This window comes from Protomyctophum parallelum, assembly GCF_964188405.1.
Source record: "Protomyctophum parallelum genome assembly, chromosome: 4".
Classification (NCBI taxonomy): Eukaryota; Metazoa; Chordata; class Actinopteri; order Myctophiformes; family Myctophidae; genus Protomyctophum; species Protomyctophum parallelum.
The window spans coordinates 26,505,931-26,528,278 of NC_139700.1; the positions used below are offsets into that span (position 1 = coordinate 26,505,931).

A 22,348-nucleotide genomic window follows, 5' to 3' on the forward strand; every position below is an offset into this window, starting at 1 on the left:
AAAAACGATGGGTTATAGCCCATGTTTTTTGAAATTTTGAAAAAAATAAAAATCCTCGTTTTTCATCATTTTGGACCATGGGCTATAGCCCATATCGTAAAGCATACTATAGCACGCCGTTTTTCATCATTTTTGAGGATTTGAAAAAAATGAAAAAATGAAAAAAACAATGGGTTATAGCCCATGTTTTTTGAAATTTTGAAAAAAATAAAAATCCTCGTTTTTCATCATTTTGGACCATGGGCTATAGCCCATATGGTAGTGCATACTATAGCACGCCATTTTTCATCATTTTTGAGGATTTGACAAAAAATGAAAAAATAAAAAAACGATGGGTTATAGCCCATGTTTTTTGAATTTTTGAAAAAAAAAAGAAAAATCCTCGTTTTTCATCATTTTGGACCATCGGCTATAGCCCATATGTATCTTTCACTGCTTCGTCTCAACCATTACTCAATGGCTCTGGTCTCAGCCACCGCGGTGGATATTAGACATTCCGTTTTATTTTATTTTTTATGTTGCCACTACTGTTGGAGCAGCCATAAACTACACAGGTTCATCTCAATGTTCTGGGCATCTTTGTAATGTTAGTGTTAGTAAAAAAGCAGGTAAAGGAGTAAAGTTTGAGGCAAACTAACATCAGTCACTCTGCCGTTCACTGTAGTGGAAGAGGTGCGCCTGGTGAGGGTTTTATCCCCGCAGCTACGTCGAGTCCGCCTACAGGAAATACGTAGGCTGCGACCATGAGACCAGCTACGGAATCGGTCTATACAGTCCATGGTTCCGGACGGCATACATTATAGTATATTATTATAGTATGTCATATATTTTCATGAATTTGGGACAATATGTCAGAGCCTGGACTTGAACCTGTGGCCTCCTGCTTCCCAGGGAGGCTCTGTACCCAGTGAGCCACTAGTGCTCATGCTGTTCTCAAAAAAACTGAATAGTTAATCACAGAACAGCCAGAGACTTGTTTCCATTGTGGTTCATAAACATTCGAACATCTAGAGATAAACAACAGCAAATGAAACAGACAAATCTCCTGTTATTTTATTTTTTGTATTTTATTCTTGTATCAATGTTGTTACTCAAAGGGAACAGCAGACTGCATTGTGGGAGGTAGCAAGTAGATCAGTGACTTAGCACACTGGCTGCATTATCTGGAGGTTGTGGGTTCAAACCCCACTCAAATATTTACTTGCCAAAATCTGCCATTGACCCCCATTCTAAATTTCTCAAATTTAAATGCACTATATTTCTAAAACTATGAAACATTTCAAAGATTCCTTTTCAGGCAAACATGTCCACCGTAAGATGAACCTAAATAGGTTTGAATGGGGTTTCTAGGTGTAAGTATGTAGGACTAGTAGCATGCCAAAGTTTGTGCTATTGCCATTGAGAATGCATTGGGCGTTTAAGTTATATAACTCAGAAACTACAAAACATTTCAAAGTAAAAAGTTCCAGCATGTGTCTCCACAGTAAGCTGAATTTGACAAAGTGTGAATGGAGTTTCTAGGTGAAAGTGATTTTTTGACGTGCCAATGTCAGCCATTGAGCCCCATTGTAAATTTCTCCAATTTGAAAGCACTATATTTCTAAAACTATGAAACATTTCAAAGATTCCTTTTCAGGCACACATGTTCACCGTAAGATGAACCTAAATAGGTTTGAATGGGGTTTATAGGTGTAAGTATGTAGGACTAGTAGCATGCCAAAGTTTGTGCTATTGCCATTGAGAATGCATTGGGCGTTTAAGTTATATAACTCAGAAACTACAAAACATTTAAAAGTAAAAAGTTCCAGCATGTGTCTCCACAGTAAGCTGAATCATAAAAAGTGTGAATAGAGTTTCTCAAACATTTCTCAAATGTATAATGGGGGGTACTACTGTATATTTTTAAAACTATGAAAAAACAACATACTATAGTTTATGGTTTCGGAAGACAGACTATAGTATGTAGTTTTTCATGTTTTTGGAGGATAAAAAAAAAAAAAAAACGACATACTGGTTTCGGAAGACTAGTAGTACACTACTATACTACTACTAGAATACTACTAGTAGGCCTGGGCCATGGCTCAGTGGTCCAGGCACCTTGACTGGTAATCCAGTCTGGCAGTGTGCCGTGGGCTCAACTCCCGATCCCGACGGCCCTCACTCCATGTCTTCCCCGTTTCCTGTCAGCCTACTGTCTGTCCCTCCATAAAATATATAAAATAAAGGTGAAAGCCACAAAAATAGAACATTAAAAAATATGATAATACTGCTAGTATACTGCTAGTATGATAATATATGTACTGTTCTGTTTCCGTTATTATCTATTTCTATGTACTGTTTTTGCTGCTCTGTTTCTTATTTCATCGTTGGTTTATCTCTGATTGTGATGTTCTTGTTTTATTTCTATTATTTTATTGTACAGCACCTTGTAACAACTGTTTTGAAATTACCTTACCGTACCTTACCTAATACTGTGTGTGATAGTATGTCGTCAAAAACCATGAAAAACGACATACTATAGTATGTCGTTTTTATTGTTTAAAGACGATAAAACAAACGATGAAAATCATGAAAAACGACATACTGTAGCATGTCGTTCTTCATGGTTTTCAACCATGATATAAAATGAATGCCGGAATTCCACGTTTCCTAGACGTCGACCTTTATTACAATACCAAGCATTACATCATAGTGTATGTATTCCAAAATCCCATGTTGGATTTTCTTATTGAACCTTTGTAGAAGCATTCAACCCCAACTTAATGCCAGCTTAATTAACTGTTAAAAGTGTTAACAGGACCTGGACAAAAATAACAGCTACTCAAAAAGCATTTGTTTTTAACAATATTATTATTATTATTATAATATTATTATTATTACTTAGATTAAAACAATAAAAAGGGAACTCCCTGTTAAATACTCTCGCATCTTTTCTTCTTTAAATAGAAAATGTCCATCCCAGTCTTACTTAAGTGTTTTGTTTCTCCTGACATACTTCTTTTTTTCTTATTTCCTTTTTTTTCTTTATGTTTTTCAATAGAAATAGAAAATAAAAGCAAATAATTACATTTTAAAGAAATCAAAGTACTTTTGTTAATCCACTTGTGAATTGAAAACAATCCAAAGCTTACGTCAATGACGGAGGTATCATTTATCTACCTCCTCACTGTCAACCCGCTGGAAGTAACACAGCAGAAAGACCCCAATGTAGATCCAGTGACCCTCAAAGCGGGGGTCCAGGGACCCCCTCAGGGTTCTGTGAGAGAGAGGGGGTTTCAAATGGATCCTTGTAAAGTCATAAGGGGTCCTTGAAATAACACCAACCACTGACTCTCCCACTAACTGTCAGGGTTTGTCCACTAGAGGGCAGAAGTGTCCTAAAATTCACAGAGTTCTCACCTGCTGCCTCCATCCATACATCCTTCCTTCCCTCTTCGCTCCCCCCCCCCTATGTTCAAGCTTCCAGAGCCTCGTAGAAAGAGCATCACGTCCGCTCCACTCACTTGGTGGGTGGACATGTCGTACACTGCAATAAATGGCCAGCACTGAAGATAAAACACTGTGACTTGTCCGTGGAGGAGCAGGGTTTAAACGAGTGGCAGGAACGTCCTCTCGCTAGTGTCAGCGTCATTGTCAAACACGATCAACAGTCTGTTTCCATCAACTATTAAAGCTGCTGACATCACATCCGATACCTGTATCTGCGATATAAGTCCAAACGTATGCCCAGCCTGCTCCTCCTCATCAAATTCTCCACTCATCTGCATCCTTCTTCTCAAACTCTGGAGGTGACGTAGAGAGAGCGCAGTCGACGTGCTAAGGTGGCCTCAAGCTCCTCCGCGGGCGAGTCTCCCCTGCCGCTGTGGGCCAGAGATGTGGCCGAGGCGTGTGGCCCTGTGCGGGCCCCGGTGGTGGCACCGGTGGGGGCTCCAGTGGGGGCCCCGGCGGGGGCCAGCAGCAGGCTCCTGAAGCCCTCCTTCTCCAGGAGTGCATGCATGTGCTGCAGGAAGTAACCCTCGGTGAAGGTGCTCAGCTCCACTGAGCCGTGGGCCTGGAGGAGAAAAGAGGAGAGCATGAACATAGTGAAGCTGTTTATATTACATGGCTTTCATCGAGGCATTCTGTCTGTTATTATTCCTGAATAAAAGTTTACTTTTATTGAATTACTGTTTGCCATAGTGACGTTTCTCAGCTAAAAGGCATTTTAAAATCAACATTTAAGCCCTATTTACTTTGTCAGAAAGAGAAAGAACATAGCACATGTTGTGTTCTTTTGATGTATGAACAACATGATGTATATGTATATATATATATATATATATATATATATAACACATTAATGTAACTAAAATAATCTATATGACAATGAAATAATATCGATGTAATGCTATGATTGAGTCACACCCACCACCTGGCTGTATTTAAGGGTGACTAATCAGCCAAGCTGACAGATAGACCCTGACGAAGACCTTTTGGTCGAAACGCGTTGGTCCTGTAATTTATTTGCCTTGCTCATCTTCAAAATAAATTATTTAATTTTTCACCAAAGACGGAGTGCCTTGGATTCTTTTCTTTTCAAGTCTGCAATTCACATTTTTGACAAGCAGTACTACTTGGAGGAAGGATACCTTTTGTCTATATGGTTTTACCTGTATCACCAAAGAGCACCTATCTAAGAGCCACTAACAGATCCCTGCAGCGCTTCCATTCCTCTATTTCTAAATAGCACATGTTGTGTTAACACAGCCGACAACACGCCACAAGGTGACACGTTGTGAGCTTGTAGATACGGTTTCTCAGTGGATTTGCCACCTATGAAGGTTAAATAACAAATTGAGCCTCCATGCCCCTCGCCAACATGAGAGCAAAATTCGTGAGAGCCCCAAATCCATATGGCCACCATATAAGGCAACATTTTCTAAATTTCATTCTGCTTTAAGTAGCATGTGACGTGTCAAACTTGTGGGTTTTCATGATTCATGATAGCCACATAGCCAAATGTGTCCAAATGTGATGAGGGCTATGGCCGTTTTTAGCCCAAGGAGTGTTTTTCGTGCAAAACTAATGCTTGGAATGGATTCAGAATCATGAAAACACCCTATTTTAACATGTCACATGCTACTTGAAGCATAATGAAATTTAGAAAACTTTGCCTTGTCAATGGTGGCCATATGGATTTGGGGCTCTCACGAATGTTGCTCACATTTTTGCGTGCGTGTGTGTGTGGCGAGTGACTAATTCCCGTGCCAGTTGCCGTGGGCTCCCCCACGCCCACCCACCTCCCTGTTCTGGACAGGATGACAGTGCGAGCTGCGAGCGGAGAGACAAGAAAATGAATCCACAGCATGACAGGCAGCTGTGCCAGGCAACGCTGAAGCGGCACAACCAGGGGGGCAGTCAGACAGATATTTTGTGAAGCCACTAAGGAAATCGGGATTTCCTGAAATTTCATATAATGGCCTGTTGTGGCGCTGTCATTGGGCTCAAAAAACCCCATAGCTCCATAGAGATCCATGTATTTGTGCCCAACTTCACCTAGACTGTATTACCTTAATAAACATGGTCATGAATACTTTCTGCTTCCAGTCACTAGTTTAAAGTCTCATTTATAATGTCATAATATTCTTTTTGGAAAATCATGGTCCCATTTATTACAAAAATGACCATAAAGTTGCGTATGTTCCGAGGGGCGTGGCTACCGTTACAGTCTATGAACGGGATCCCCCACCCACTCGAGTCAAAATAAAAACCAACAAAGAAGAAGGGGGGAAGTCCCGCCTCGTTGTCTGGGCAGCCAATGGCTCAGCTGGGCCCAAACGGATCTAGAAAGATGGCGATTTACAATTCAAGGACTGACAGGCTTCATTTTACGTCCATATCAGACCCGGAGAACGCTATGTCCATGTTTCTTTACAGTCTATGGGCACAACACAGCAAGCGCTAAATAATAATAATATAGATATAGGTCTAGTTCTGGTTGAAGTGTTTGTAAAACGTTTTTTTCATTATACTATTAGTATAGACTGAGCCAAAGTCCTGATGCAATCTCTCATCCCCTGTTTCACTGAAGTTCTTCTCTATGGAGAATAACATGGGGTCATCTTAAATCGTCTCATATAATAGAATTGTGGTCCAAAAATAAACAAACCGTGTCGGCAAAATTGTTTGGGAGGTGTCTCTGCATCATTCATATTTGATACAGTCTGTCGCATGGTCACGGCCAGAGGAGCGGGGAGGCGGGTGGGCGCGGGGAGCCCACGGCAACTGGCATGGGAATTAGTCGCGTGCGCGTGCGTGTGCGTGCGGACATGTTACCTTGGCTGTCCTGTAGATGTCCACTGCATTGTTCAGAGTGATGTTCTGGGAGCAGATGAGCTCACAGTGCCTCTGTAGCGCCCTCAACTGGAACAGGCTGGCAGCTGACAACAGCTACAAGAGAACACCAGAAATAATTAGTGCTGTTACGCACCCAAAATGCTCCATGTTGCCATCAACATCACATACATAGTCAAATAGTGGCTGCGTAATGAAATCATAATTGGATAAATGTCCTGGTAGCTCAGTCGATATAGAGCAGTGGTTTCCAAACTTTTTAGCCCGTCATCCGAAAGAGAAATGTGATGTCTCCCTAGGACCCAAACTAGTGAAAATAGCAGATCTACAAGCCTTTGGAGCCTTTGGAGTGCAAGGTACTGGGTTTGATCCTGGCCTCTGCCAATAGCATGGCTTGGATAACTAAGACATGCGGTAAGTTGGGAGCTGATGGTAGGTGTTGCAACAGCAACCATTTCCCAGCGGTCTAGCACTTGAAAATGGGGATAGACCCCATTTTCAGTAGATCAAAGTGAAACAAGGGTGTTCAAGCCACTTTGATCTACTTACTTACTTAAATAGATAGATTCAAACGAATATAATTAAATATTAAACCCAAGCAGTAAAATATTATGCGATAAATATACTAGGAATATACTCGCAGGGGCCAGGACTGGCAAGGAGCAGGAAACACAATAATTCCCCTTCATTCAACAAGAGTTCCGCATCCAAACCACATGATTAGATTGTCACGGATATTTCTAAGTCGGACCGATTCTACGCATCTGTTTTGTATTTGTGTTGGTCTGTAATGGTGATAACTGTGGTGTCCACAGAGGACGTCTATGAAGGGCAACTGTGTTTACACACAGTCGGCACCTACTTTTTTGCACCACCACCTCCTATCTCCATATTATTATTTATTCGTAAATGAACGCCCTACTTGATCATAGCATCACACAAAAGCCTCCCAAGTAGCAGATCCACAAGCTAGAAACGTGGCACGAAGCGATGCATTTTGAGCTTGTAGATCTGCAACTTTTGCCGTTTTATACATTTGAACCCTGAAAAGTAACAGTTTTTGGATACAGTATGTGAGGTTTCCACCTCGACAGAGACGATATGTAGATGTCTTAGATTTTCTTTCTTTCTTTCCTTTCTGAAAACAACAAAACGGTGGAGCTTTGCACAAAAACAAATTTCACCAACTTCTTTCTCACACATGTAACCTGTGATGTGACACTAAACTGGTCACATTGTAGTGATTCTTGGGTCATTCTCACCTGTAGAAGGTCAGACACGTTGGTCTTCAGTGATTCCGTTCCTCCGCAGTACAGGTATGACATCATCATCTGGAGGGGAGAGGTCAGATGTCACTTGTCATGTCCAGCTTTATTGGTCACAAATGACACAAAGTAGAAGCAAAACTAGCACAACTAAACAGCAATAGTTTACCGGGTGCAGGGCTCAACAAGACTCAATGTATAGGACAAAGAGTTGTTCCTGTGCTTTTTAATTCACTGAAGAAGGCTTGACGTTTCATGAATTAAAAACTACATGAATTTCATGTTTCATGAATAAAAAACTACCAGAAGGACTTTGGAGTGCTGGCAATTCCTTCTCTTACTATCATATACAAATTGTACAACCCAACGACAGTGATTCTCAACTTTTGGCATTTCAAGAATCCACAGTTTCATATTTGCCATTTGTCCCCAGACCCAATTTTGAGAGCCAGTGATCTCTAGGAAAGCATTGGCTAATCTTTAACGAATGGTTACAGAGGGTACTGAACACAATAATGTTTATGTTTGATATCCAAAGGGTCTATATATATCATTTTCTAGATAATATACAAGTAATCCTTACAGCTTCCACAAATCGGATATCCACCATCCCTTGAGTAGGAGGACACAAATATGTGTACAACATATGATGCAGGTTTTTAAGTGAAGACTCAACAAACTGATTTGTTACCTGAAAGATATTGTACTTGACGTCGCTGATTTCAATCTCCTTGCCAGGGGTCGCGTCAGGACCCGAGGTCGCCAGCAGAGACTTGAATCTAATCAAGAAAATCACATCAGTCAGAATGATTACATATGCGATTTATCTATCTAATACATTCCAGGAATCTCTGTATGTATGTATAGTCTGTCTGTCTGTCTGTATATCTTTTGCATATCTCACAAACCACTCATCTAATCAACTTTACATTTTGCGGGTGTATTGCTGAGGTGAGGACCCAAGGAAGTCCAGTGTAAAGTCGTTTGGATGAGCTACTCTGCATGCGCCCAAAAGTCACTGCACTATAATATAAAATGCTGATCCTTGCCTCTCACCGATGGGGCAAAAAAGCTCAGCCTAAACTTATAAAACTCTGATCTTACGGAGCGAATAGATGTAGCAACTTATTAAATGGCATGCATGGCAAGGCTCCAAACGGCCTCTCACCTGTCCGAGGCGGTGATCAGCAAGACTCTGTGAGCATAGAACGGTCGACCCTCCACCACAAACGTTACGTCAGACATCTCCTGGTTGTTCAGGAAGTGAGGGTCTGCGGGGGAAGACAGACGACGGCAACAGTTCAATCTCCGTATGGGAGAACAATTTCAAACAATGGTGGTGGTGGAAAGAGTACTCGTACTAGAGTACTAGTTTTTAAAAGTGAGTAAAGGTATCAATGCTGCAACGTAGAGATACTCAGTTTTAAGTCCGGTAATCAAAATTTACTTGAGTACAAAAGTATCAGTATCAAAAGTAGTTTAAAGTACCAAAATTACTTATTAAGTATAATATTTGCTACTGAGATGTGGTGGAATGGAAGTAAAGGTACCGAAAATGGGATACATTACAGTAAAGTAAAAAGTTTCTCAACATTGTACAGTACTTGAGTAAATGTATTTAGTTGCTTTACACCACCGCAAAAGACCTTTGAAGTCCAAATGTAATGTTGTGTCATTTGTGCATCATCGCTACTTGTCCAAACACGTGAAGGTTTCAAAAGCGTTGCTTACCCAGCTGCGCTGAGAGGGTGGCTTTCACCTCAGGGATGGTTGGTAGAGATGCTGGGCCAAAAATATGGCTGAAGATGGTCGCCAGCTGCTGGGTAATAGCATCATTCTGAATGAAAATACAAGTGACAGACAGGAGAAGAGTGCAGCTGTTAATAACACAACATCATTTTTTTACTTCTACGTACATTGGTGATTTTCTAACTTTTTTCATGGCAAGGACTCCCAAATTGATGTGTAGTTGGCTGTGGACTCACACCTGGCATGATTTTGTGTCCCCCATAAGATATTTATGTTGTAAAATTGTCTTCAAAATGATTTCACACATTTTCACAAAATGTTTCGAAAATAGCACAATGTACAAGCTCCTGTGAGCCTTTAAAAAGTAGCCTGGCTCTGGTAACTAAGACATGCTGTAAGTACTGGCAGTACTGGGAGCTGATGGTAGGTGTTGCCTCAGCAATAGAATATAGTTGAAGTGTATGGTTAAAGTGCTTAAACTGATGCTCATTTTGCTGGTGAACCCCCTCGAGGACGCCACTTTGACAACCTCTGTGTTACATATTTCATGACAAAACTCTACAAGACATATAAAAAGTGTGCGTTGGTTGTCGTGAGAGCCGAGAGGCTCATACCTTGGTGGTGCGCAGGATGTTAAACATGAGGGGCAGGCCCGTGTCGACCAGCTCCAGACAGTAGTCCTCCTCCCTGATGGAGGTGAACTCTCTGAGCAGGGAGAGGGTGACCCCCGTGCTGGACTGCTGCTGGGAAGAGAGCAGAGACTCCAGCCACACATGGAGCTTCCACGGCACACCTGGTCATGATGAGGGGGGAGATGCATTCAATATTTAGCGCTTAAAACCCGTTTTGACCCGAGATCAGATTCTTTAAAAAAATTCTACATCCTGACAGTTTTCTGAAAAAGCTATGTTTCTATGTCAGTTGTTCTTTGATTTTTCAAAGACCAGATCTACAAGCTCGTAGCGCGCCACCGAGAGCTTGTAGATCTGCTATTTTTCAATAGCTAAAGCATAACATAATGCTAACACCAAAAGGGGTTCCTGCCCAGAATGGGTTAAGTCTCAGTGACACTTGGTGGCACGTCATGACACTCACCTAGAATAGCTGTGTCTACTCTACAACTACAACCTCACAAGCTTGTGATCTCGAAATGTGTGCCCAGAGCCTTGATCTAACTAAAGCTTTCACATAATTGGAGCAGAGTAAAAAGCGCAATAATTATTTGCCTCTGAGATGTAGTGGAGTACCTCGAAATTGTACTTAGAGACCACTTCACCCATATCCATAAATTAGGGTAGCATTGTTTTCTACCCGGTCTGTGTCTCAGAGGAAGGCTGTGGACACTTCAAAAAGCCGCCTACCAGTGACATCATTGGCAGGCAGGTTTGGTCATTTCAAACACAATATTTATTTTTTATTAATGCAAGTGGCTTTTATTACATGCTAACTTTACAGGAATAGAAAGCCTGACGTTTCTATTAGTTTGTATTCCGAATTTCCGAACAGTCCACAGCCCTCCTCTGAGACACAGAGTGGATAGAACTGTCCACAGCCCTCCTCTGAGACACAGAGTGGGGAACTCTCCACAGCCCTCCTCTGAGACACAGAGTGGGGAACTCTCCACAGCCCTCCTCTGAGACACAGAGTGGGGAACTCTCCACAGCCCTCCTCTGAGACACAGAGTGGGGAACTGTCCACAGCCCTCCTCTGAGACACAGAGTGGGGAACTGTCCACAGCCCTCCTCTGAGACACAGAGTGGATAGAACTGTCCACAGCCCTCCTCTGAGACACAGAGTGGGGAACTCTCCACAGCCCTCCTCTGAGACACAGAGTGGGGAACTCTCCACAGCCCTCCTCTGAGACACAGAGTGGGGAACTCTCCACAGCCCTCCTCTGAGACACAGAGTGGGGAACTGTCCACAGCCCTCCTCTGAGACACAGAGTGGGGAACTGTCCACAGCCCTCCTCTGAGACACAGAGTGGATAGAACTGTCCACAGCCCTCCTCTGAGACACAGAGTGGATAGAACTCTCCACAGCCCTCCTCTGAGACACAGAGTGGATAGAACTCTCCACAGCCCTCCTCTGAGACACAGAGTGGGGAACTGTCCACAGCCCTCCTCTGAGACACAGAGTGGATAGAACTGTCCACAGCCCTCCTCTGAGACACAGAGTGGATAGAACTGTCCACAGCCCTCCTCTGAGACACAGAGTGGATAGAACTGTCCACAGCCCTCCTCTGAGACACAGAGTGGATAGACATGAGCATTATGTAATTTATGTGGCATTCACACGTTCAGACGAAAAGATACAAAGTTGCAAAGATCAGAGCATAATTTGAGGTGAGCTACATGCACCATTGAGTCATTGCATTGTCATGTTGCTGGCTTCCGTTGACAATGAATGGTAGACTGTATCTTTGCATATACCCGTGTGAACGCAGCTTCAGTGAGGACCAGTTGCATGGACATAGGTTAAAAACAGGTGAAGTGGCCCTCGAAGTACGGCACTTGACTAAAAAGTGACGCTGGTTTCCTTTGCACACGTACCCATGGCCCGCAGTTCCATGGTGACATCCAGGTATCCGTGCTCGGCGCTGTAGTAGCTGGCCTCCTGCAGCGCCTTCATGCGGGCCTTGCAGAGCTTGGGCATGGCCCCCTCGGCCAGTGGCAGCGGACCCCCGGCCTCCTCCTCGCCCACCACCCCCTCCGCTAGGATCTCATACAGCGACAGGACGTCCTCTTTGACCTGCTGGGGCTGCGTCAGCAGCTTCCTCAGCACATTCCTAGAAAGACAAGGAAGGAAGACAAGGAAGGAAGAAAGAAAGAAGAGAGAGATAGAGAAACTTAGCTTTAACCACTGGTTAACCACTTTCAACCAGGTGACTCTACATTGTGAAATGATTAAACAGCAGATCTGCAACTTCACAGTGCGTCTCAAGATGAGTAAGGAGATGTGAGCTTGTAGATGAGTAATTTTCACAGCATAACGCCATCATATGACAAAGAATATAAGACAGGGCAAAATGGGGTAACTTTTTGTGCAAATAAAATGTAACCAATCTGTATGGGAGTATGTCCATACAGTAACTAACACAGCTGTGTGGTATAGTTAGTCTACCTGCTCTTCTATTGAGACATATTTTAGATCCATGTGGCAGGCATACTACTGGAAGACAAAATAAAAGGGATAGTTCAGAATTGTTTAACTTAAGCTGTATGAAATACTTGCCATTATTATAGTGGTTGCAACTGTATTCATTGATTGCCCGAGTCCCGTGGTGGGAGTTCTGCTCTGGTTTTGGTAGTTCTGGTCATTTTGTGGGGGGCACAGGGGGCCACGCATTAAAAGTAAATTAATTCACAAAACTAGCATAATTTGCATTGTTGACCTATTTCTACCATATAGTGCAACTTTCGTAATTCTTTTACCCTTCTATCACACAGAACTATGTTTTTTGTGTCCATATCACACCCAAAGAATAGATCCATGTGATAGTGGGGTCAAAGTTGAGCTAAAGTTGCACTAATATTTTAGAAATAGCTCAACAATACAAATGACGCTAGTTTTGTGGATTAATTTACTATTAATGCCCCAGCGCCCCCCACAAAATGACCGGAACTACTTAATATTCACCAAAACCTGAGCAGAACTCCCACCACGGGACTCGGGCAATCAATTAATACTGTTGCAACCAATATATTAATGTCAAGTATTTCATACAACTTAAATTAAAAAAGTGTGAACTATCCCTTTAAGGTCAAAATTAAATTTCTCCCTAGAGTAATGAATTAGCTCCATTAGCTCAGGGGTCACAGGTTCGAATCCCAGGGAGTGCAGCTTTAAGTGGTTATCTCAATGACAATTACATGAAGTAATCCTTCCTTGTTCTCTGATTACATAATCTGTCACAATCACCCTGGAATGTGAAGTGTTGAGTCTATATCTTGTGATCTGACGCACGCACGCACGCACGCACACGCGCACGCACGCACGCACGCACACGCACACGCACACGCACACACACACGCACACGCGCACACACACACACACACACACACACACACACACACACACACACACACACACACACACACACACACACACACACACACACACAGAGAGAGAACAGGTGGGTATTGCTTTTACTCTGCCAGCTGCTGTTCTGGGACAGATGGACTCTGTATGGAAGGATTGCCTGACCTGTCTCCCTTCCAGCAGATCTACAAGCTCGTAGCGCGGCACTTGGTGCCGCGCTACGGACAGTGTACTAATGGAACCAAATGGACCCCGCATAACTCTGAGAAAGTACAAATGTATAAACAAATTGTATATTCTCAGAGTTACAGACTTGCAAGGATCCATTTGGTTCCATTTGTACACTATCAGATGTACAGACCCGTAAGGGTCCATTTGGTTCCATTTGTACACTCTCAGATGTACAGACCCTTAAGGGTCCATTTGGTTCCATGTGTAGACTCTCAAGAGTTACAGACCTGTAAGTGTAAGGGGTCCATTTGGTTCCATTTGTACACTCTCAGAGTTACAGTAGACCCAAAATAGACCCAAACAGTTGTTTGGGTCTATTTGGTTCCAATCCTAACTATCAATAATGCCTCCCCATACCTGTGGCCGTGCGCTGCGGCGTGACTGAAGCAGTTCATGTCCTCGTAGAGGGACGAGGTGAGGGCGTTCCCGTCGCGCGCCTTCGATAGCGGGTCAGCCCCTCGAGCCAGGAGCAAGCTGACCATCTCGTAGTTGCCTGGAAAACACACAGACACACACATAATCTGATCATGTACGCAAAGGTCCCTAAACGTGTCCCTAAAGCAAATGTAAAGTGAATGACCTGACATGACCTGATGAAGATCTAACAGATCGAAACGTTGTCAGTATTTAAATAAAGAACGTCTTGCTAGTACCTTTGGTGTGCGGGCTCCATCCAATTCACTTAAGTTTCTTTTAGCCCAGCACCCAGCCCGTCGATGTGCGTATTCTACGTCTGCCCTAAAGCAAATGTAACCACTTTCAACCGGGCATCCGTATTTAGGGCTTGTCATTGTAGGCAAGAATTGTCAATACCGGAAATAGTCAAAGAATGCTATTCTGTGTGTGAGCTTATAGATAGGATAATCGTTGTACACGGCAAAGTATATAGGGCTTTCGTGGATAGTAACAGTGATTATGATAGGAAACTCACTACTTATATTTACATGACAAATTAGGTATTTTTAGACACACTTATCCAGAGTGACTTACAATAAGGAACGCTCTGTAACTAGTCACATAGGCCTACATAAGAATGCATTGAGAGCAGCATAGTGGCTCTATTTATAGCATCTGTCTAAACAATACGATGCTATCTAAATAACAATCTGTACAACCGGAACTATAGGATAGGGGTGGTATCTGACCTTTACACACAAACACAAACACAACCACACACACAACCAGCTGCGTTGTGGAGCATGTGCATGTGGCGCGTGTGTCCCGTTTGGCTGCAGCTATGTGTGGCCTGTGAACTCTCCCACAGAGGAATGCAGCCGGGCAGCTTCTGAACCGCCGCAGCAGGCTGCACTGCACTGCGCTCCTTCCACCCCTCATCTCCGCTTTACAACAACCCTCTCATTTCCTCACTTCTTCCTTCAATTTGTCCACCATATAACTCAATCCTTCTCTCGCAGGCCAAGTGGTGGACACAGTAACAGAGGGCATTTACTTGAGCGCTGTACTTGGAGAATCTGAACTTTACTTTTTTGGTCTAGATTTCAAAGACAAATATTGTACTTTTGACCCCACTACTTTTCCAGGAATGGGGAAAAGTATTATTGTTTTATTTCAAATGTAGTACAAATTCTACATGGCAACCCACACTTGTTGAGTAATATTTGACCAAGAGCATCTATACTTGGACTCAATTGGTTGAATATTTGTCCACCATTGACCATAATTCGATCTCTCGCAAGATCAGTGGGTGTTATTCTAAAAGCTTAACAAATTGTGCGTGCGTGTGTATGTGTACGTGCATGTGTGTACGTGCACCCACCTGCTGCAGAAGCCAGCTGTAACGGGCTTTCGGCTGTGCTCTCCTGTCCATTGCGGACGGCAGCTCCCTCCACATTGGCCCCAACATCCAGTAGGAGCTAGACACACACACACACACACACACACACACACACACACACACACACACACACACACACACACACACACACACACACACACACACACACACACACACACACACACACACACACACACAGCTGAGTTCCATGGCATTATGGATATTATTTCACTTCCACAAAATTAAGTGAAAGTGAAAGTGGTCAAGTGTGTCTGTGGGTTTTATAATAGTTGAACCAATGGAAAGTATTAACAAACAAACTCAATAATTGGATCCATTCAGGATCTGAAAAGTAACAATTTGAAGACTTCTCAACGGGCCTGAAACGTAAGGCCAGGCCCTAACTGGGCCGACCCCAGACTCGGACCGGCCTGATTCATTAATTAGCATAGATTTTCGGGTAGGGAATTTGAGAACTCTATATTTCCGCAACACTTTACCTGTCGCGGTTTTGAACAAGCGACGAGATCTTAACATGCTGCACAATGTCAAAAGTCCAAAACAGTATGATGTCTACGTTGGTGTACCGTGCGTTGAGGGATGCACATGTTTTCACCCTACCTGCACCACAGAGATGTGGCCGTGCAACACGGCGAAGGTGAGGGCCGCCCAGTGTCTGCTGTCCGGGTGAACGGAAGGGTGCTTTGGGGAGCAGGGTGGAACCTGGAAACACAGAAAGACAGCCATTATTACACACCACAACATGGAGGTCTACCACAGGGGGTCCCTTACCATTAACTACTTGAACGCTACCATCCCTATTCTAGAGGGAACATTTGTCGAAAATAGCCGATCTACAAGCTTGCGTTTTCAGCGCCCTCTGGGTGGTCACATTTGCAGGCAGAGTGACATACCAGTACACACACAGACGAGACTGTAAGTAAACTTTTGTGTAGGACTTGTTGCTCAGACACATGTGACGTAAATTCTCCATTCATTGTCAATGGCATTATGTCTGTGTTAGGACCAAAATCACACCCGTGTGGAGTGAGGAGCGCTCTTATCATCATACATCATCTCATTCCGGCCAATCACAATTTGCATCCTCACCTTTGTATTCACTGGTTGTGTTTACACAATGTTTGTATTTATACAAACTCTCAAAACTGGCCATTCATTGTCAATGGCATTCAATGTTTGTGTTAGGACAATGTTTGTGTTTACACAAACCCTCAAAGCTGGACATAGGAGGGGCTAGCTAGCACCCCTCAAAAAAACAAAACAAAAAAACCCAATGATGTATTCAATCAATCAATCAATCAATCATTCAATCAATCAAAACACTTGCCATATCCCCACAGGTTGGGAATGGCTGGTAGTAAAGCTTGGAGCGGTTTACACAGACCAGCGGCCTGTGAAGGCAGCATGTGTTTGTGTTCTAGCGTGTGAGTATTTACCGCCACGTCGAGGTTGGCCCCGGCATCGATCAACATCTGGACCAGGGCCTCGTCTCCAGCTGAGCAGGCGTACATGAGAGGGGTCATACCCTGATGAAAGACACAACGAGGGGGCGCCACAGCCGTGACGGATAGACGGAGAGGAGAGACGGAGAGAGGAGGAGGAAAGAAATACACATGAGGTCAGCGATCTGTCAGTGTTACTTCCGATGCATATTGCTACAGTGTGTCTCCGCTCCAGACGGCACACGTGCATGACACGCAGAGACATGCACACTCCTCACTCCATTTCAACCATGTTAGGTTCTTTAAAACAGTACAGTATAGTTCTGGTGACTGGCATAGAGGGGTATGTGTAAAACCTTTTTCCTCTAAGAAAGAGAAGAACAAACATTCCTCCAGTCCTCCACACATTAAGATTAGAAGGACAATGTCATCCACCAGAACCAAGGATGGGTGTTTTTCAATGGGTCTAGGCCCATTGTAACATAGGCATGCATGTCTATTGAAGCAGGTCCTTCCACAATTAAAATCATAACTCTGTGAGGTTTGGTTTGTTATGCATGCATGCAGTTAGGATATAGGGTACTTAAAAGTAAAAAATGTGGATTTAGGTTTAGGATGGTTATACTGAAATTAATCCATTTTAGGCGTGTTAGCATTACGTTATGCTTTAGCTATTTAAAAATAGCAGATCTACAAGCTCATAGCGCACCACCGAGTGGCGCACTACGAGCTTGTAGGTCTGCTATTTTTGAAAAATCGAAGAACACTGACATAGCTTTTTCAGAAAACTGTCATTTTCAAACAGACATTTTTAGAATCTGATCTCAGGTCAGAATGGGTTAATATAAAATGTCTAAATACTGAATCAAGCAACTTCAAAGCTGTCTAGAGGTCTATCACCAGAGCATGAATCCACTCCTTGGTTTACCTGGTCGTCCATGCTGTTGACGCCGTCTGGCCCCAGCAGATCGATGGCTTGACCAATCAGGTCTGTGCGTCCACAGTTGAGCATGCGAAAGCCCAAGTCCAGATGGAACTTGTCTGTGGCGGCCTTGGAGTCCAGACGCTTGAATGAGCTGAAACAACACTCAGGCCTGATGGGGGGGGGGGGGGGGGAAGAGAGAGAGAGAGAGAGAGAGAGAGAGAGAGAGAGAGAGAGAGAGAGAGAGAGATACAATTTGTTATTGGATCAATTCCTGTCAGTATGTATAGTTTCTGTGAGATCCATTCATACCAGCAAAGTAAGACAGTGAAATACACAAAGATTATAGACAAAGCTTCTTGTGGCCCATCCGTGTATACAATTACAAATACATTTATTCTACTGTATATACTGACTGCAAAACTGACATCCACACAGTAGAAATCCAGTGTTCATTTAAGTCTGAACATGTACAAAAAATGAAAAGAAATGACCTGGATTCTACTGTGCACGAGCCAGACCAAGGCCACCTTTTAATTTGTTTAATCTTTAATCATAATGTTTATTCTCACAAGAATCAATATTTCATCCTTAAGTGGAGCGTGTTTTTCAGAGTGACTAGTCAGACAATGAAGCTACAGTTCATATAGATTCAAAGAAATAAACACAGAGCAGCTTTTGTGCAACATGATGCATTCATTTGTGTGTGTGTGTGTGTGTGTGTGTGTGTGTGTGTGTGTGTGTGTGTGTGTGTGTGTGTGTGTGTGTGTGTGTGTGTGTGTGTGTGTGTGTGTGCACGTGCGTGCGTGCGTGCATGTCTTTTGTCTTACTTCAGCTGTCGGGGTTCACAGTCCAGCCCGGGAAGGAGCTGCCTGGCGGTCTGTCTGACATCATCGCTGTCCACCAATAGGCTCCTGCGATGCTCGGCGTGAACGATGGCCACTCGCATCCACTCCATCAGCGGTGGCAGCAACAGGAAGGGCCTATAAGAGACAAGATGACACATCGTCAGCATCACACGGACTGCACTTCATCTGTCGGCTGCAACGTATGCATGCACACACGCACGCACAAACGAGCATGCAGTGCATGCACACGCACGCACACGCACACAGTATTTCATGCCAGAGCGCAGAAGACTGGGGGCCTCTGTAAATGTTTTCTTTCACACAGTAAAGTGTTATTTGTCCGTTTTGTCATGGTCTCTCCAAATGTCAACTTTTTACGTTTTTTTAAGCGTGTGTATATAATGGACGTTTTTTTTTTACTGTGTACATGATGTTGGACAGTGGTTCTTCAACATTTTCATGTCAAATTGATATGTAATTGATATGTAATTGGCCGCATCTGGAAAGATTTTGTGCCAGGGACCCCCATAAGAGAAAGAGAGTGATTTTTTTAGTACTCCAAATGGTACCCAATGGTACCAAATGGACCCTTACAGGTCTGTAACTCTGAGAACAGACAAAACTAGAAAAAGTGCCCTTCCGGGCACAGGTCTCCACCAGGTTATCCACAGATCCGTGCAGTTAGAGGTAAAAACACTTTTCGGCCAGTTATAGCGCCACCTTGAGGCTGAGTTGAAATTGTTCATGTGGCATTTCGTCCTCGGCCTAGTGGGAATGTGGGTGCACAATTTCACGGAAATCACGCGATGTGTTCATGATTTGCAGCATTTTGTTTGAAACTGAGCACTCCTGTGAACTTTGGAAGCCAATCTTAACCAATCAGGATGGAGTCTGATAAATCTGAAAGACACGTTTCGTTGAATGGCTCTAGAGAGACTGTGTACCAATTTGCGTGATGTTTGGACAAAATCTGTAGGTGTACTGTGCAAAAACTTGTTTTGCACAAAGCGGCCTCCTGGTGGCGCTATAACAGGCCGTTCTGGAAAGTTTGGGGCAGAGGTTCATGGTTGGCATCCAGGGAGTGTGTGTGAAAAATATGGCATCGAAAAACTTGTTTTGCACAAAGCGGCCTCCTGGTGGCGCTATAACAGGCCGTTCTGGAAAGTTTGGGGCAGAGGTTCATGGTTGGCATCCAGGGAGTGTGTGTGCAAAATATGGCATCGACCGGGTTAACGGTGGCCGAGATTAGCTGTTCACGGACACACGGACACACACGCGGACGGACGGAGTGCGAAACATACTCTCCCCACATGCCTTCGGCCTGGTGGAGACAATAATTTGGTTCCATTTGTGCACTCTCAGAGTTATGCGGGTCCTTGAAATTCAAGCGATTGAGAGAACCGCTGGTCTACGTTCAGTCAGTGTTCTCTGGGACACAACTGTTGGTGTCCATCACTGACTCAGACATGTTGGTGTCCATCACTGACTCAGACATGTTGGTGTCCATCACTGACTCAGACATGTTGGTGTCCATCACTGACTCAGACATGTTGGTGTCCATCACTGACTCAGACATGTTGGTGTCCATCACTGACTCAGACATGTTGGTGTCCATCACTGACTCAGACATGTTGGTGTCCATCACTGACTCAGACATGTTGGTGTCCATCACTGACTCAGACATGTTGGTGTCCATCACTGACTCAGACATGTTGGTGTCCATCACTGACTCAGACATGTTGGTGTCCATCACTGACTCAGACATGTTGGTGTCCATCACTGACTCAGACATGTTGGTGTCCATCACTGACTCAGACATGTTGGTGTCCATCACTGACTCAGACATGTTGGTGTCCATCACTGACTCAGACATGTTGGTGTCCATCACTGACTCAGACATGTTGGTGTCCATCACTGACTCAGACATGTTGGTGTCCATCACTGACTCAGACATGTTGGTGTCCATCACTGACTCAGACATGTTGGTGTCCAGACATGTTGGTGTCCATCACTGACTCAGACATGTTGGTGTCCATCACTGACTCAGACATGTTGGTGTCCATCACTGACTCAGACATGTTGGTGTCCATCACTGACTCAGACATGTTGGTGTCCATCACTGACTCAGACATGTTGGTGTCCATCACTGACTCAGACATGTTGGTGTCCATCACTGACTCAGACATGTTGGTGTCCATCACTGACTCAGACATGTTGGTGTCCATCACTGACTCAGACATGTTGGTGTCCAGACATGTTGGTGTCCATCACTGACTCAGACATGTTGGTGTCCATCACTGACTCAGACATGTTGGTGTCCATCACTGACTCAGACATGTTGGTGTCCATCACTGACTCAGACATGTTGGTGTCCATCACTGACTCAGACATGTTGGTGTCCATCACTGACTCAGACATGTTGGTGTCCATCACTGACTCAGACATGTTGGTGTCCATCACTGACTCAGACATGTTGGTGTCCATCACTGACTCAGACATGTTGGTGTCCATCACTGACTCAGACATGTTGGTGTCCATCACTGACTCAGACATGTTGGTGTCCATCACTGACTCAGACATGTTGGTGTCCATCACTGACTCAGACATGTTGGTGTCCATCACTGACTCAGACATGTTGGTGTCCATCACTGACTCAGACATGTTGGTGTCCATCACTGACTCAGACATGTTGGTGTCCATCACTGACTCAGACATGTTGGTGTCCATCACTGACTCAGACATGTTGGTGTCCATCACTGACTCAGACATGTTGGTGTCCATCACTGACTCAGACATGTTGGTGTCCATCACTGACTCAGACATGTTGGTGTCCATCACTGACTCAGACATGTTGGTGTCCATCACTGACTCAGACATGTTGGTGTCCATCACTGACTCAGACATGTTGGTGTCCATCACTGACTCAGACATGTTGCACATGGGCTCCCACAAGCTCAACCCCATGACTTATGTGTGTCTGGTCTGGGCTTCCCATGACCCTGACCTGTGCACACAGTGACTCACAAACACAAATATACACACACACACATACCAAGCATCTCACCTCTCCCACTCACAGACACACACCGACCATATATGGTTAATATGGCACTTTCCTGTGAAAATAAGAACACGCACACGTGCACAAACACACGTACATACATGACTTATCCGTGTTTATTTGCTTATCCAAGGCTGCCACTGCCAGGTTGTGTGTATTAGCTTTCTTCGGCCATAAGGGAATGACTACAGAGAGGAGAGGAGGAGAAACCAGGAATGTTGGTTTCATTTGCATTGTGAATATAAGGGGGGGGGGGGGGGGGAAGAGAAGTAACGAAAAGCTGTATTAGCAGAATCGTAAACAACCTAAAATATGCTTCTCACAGATGGCAGCCAATTTCTTGCAGAAGAAAAGGACACATCTCACTGACGGGGCGGGAATATTGCGACCACGAGAACAGACATGGAGAAATGTCAGTGTGACATGCACAGGGGGGGGGGGGGGGAGAGGGCATTATAATACTAAACATCCATCTAAAGGTGAGACGGCACTGTGCAGTTTGTCAACGTGCAACACTTAAAGTCACTGGGATTAGTGGATGCACCCGATGCTCCCTTCGTCTCTCTCGCTCTCTTGATGTATTCTCTCTTCATGTGGTTATCCGTCTCTCTCTTCTGTCTTACATCTGTCCTTTGCAGTCATT

At 44.0% G+C, this 22,348-nt stretch overlaps 1 protein-coding gene across 1 annotated transcript in view; it reads right to left on the reverse strand.

Annotated features, from left to right (window-relative positions):
• Nucleotides 1-2,309: 2,309 nt before the first annotated feature.
• Nucleotides 2,310-22,348, reverse strand: part of abtb2b (ankyrin repeat and BTB (POZ) domain containing 2b) — a 77,873-nt gene continuing 57,834 nt past the window's right edge. The window contains exons 4-17 of the mRNA XM_083762949.1: nucleotides 18,627-18,779; nucleotides 17,803-17,968; nucleotides 16,869-16,958; nucleotides 16,033-16,134; nucleotides 15,394-15,490; nucleotides 13,974-14,109; nucleotides 11,897-12,132; nucleotides 9,962-10,140; nucleotides 9,330-9,435; nucleotides 8,767-8,869; nucleotides 8,290-8,377; nucleotides 7,596-7,664; nucleotides 6,316-6,429; nucleotides 2,310-4,051 (exon numbers count right to left, since the gene is read on the reverse strand). Of these exons, the coding sequence (XP_083619075.1) occupies nucleotides 3,776-4,051; nucleotides 6,316-6,429; nucleotides 7,596-7,664; nucleotides 8,290-8,377; nucleotides 8,767-8,869; nucleotides 9,330-9,435; nucleotides 9,962-10,140; nucleotides 11,897-12,132; nucleotides 13,974-14,109; nucleotides 15,394-15,490; nucleotides 16,033-16,134; nucleotides 16,869-16,958; nucleotides 17,803-17,968; nucleotides 18,627-18,779 (1,915 nt within the window). The 3' untranslated portion in view covers nucleotides 2,310-3,775. The remainder of the gene's footprint in view (nucleotides 4,052-6,315; nucleotides 6,430-7,595; nucleotides 7,665-8,289; nucleotides 8,378-8,766; nucleotides 8,870-9,329; nucleotides 9,436-9,961; nucleotides 10,141-11,896; nucleotides 12,133-13,973; nucleotides 14,110-15,393; nucleotides 15,491-16,032; nucleotides 16,135-16,868; nucleotides 16,959-17,802; nucleotides 17,969-18,626; nucleotides 18,780-22,348) is intronic.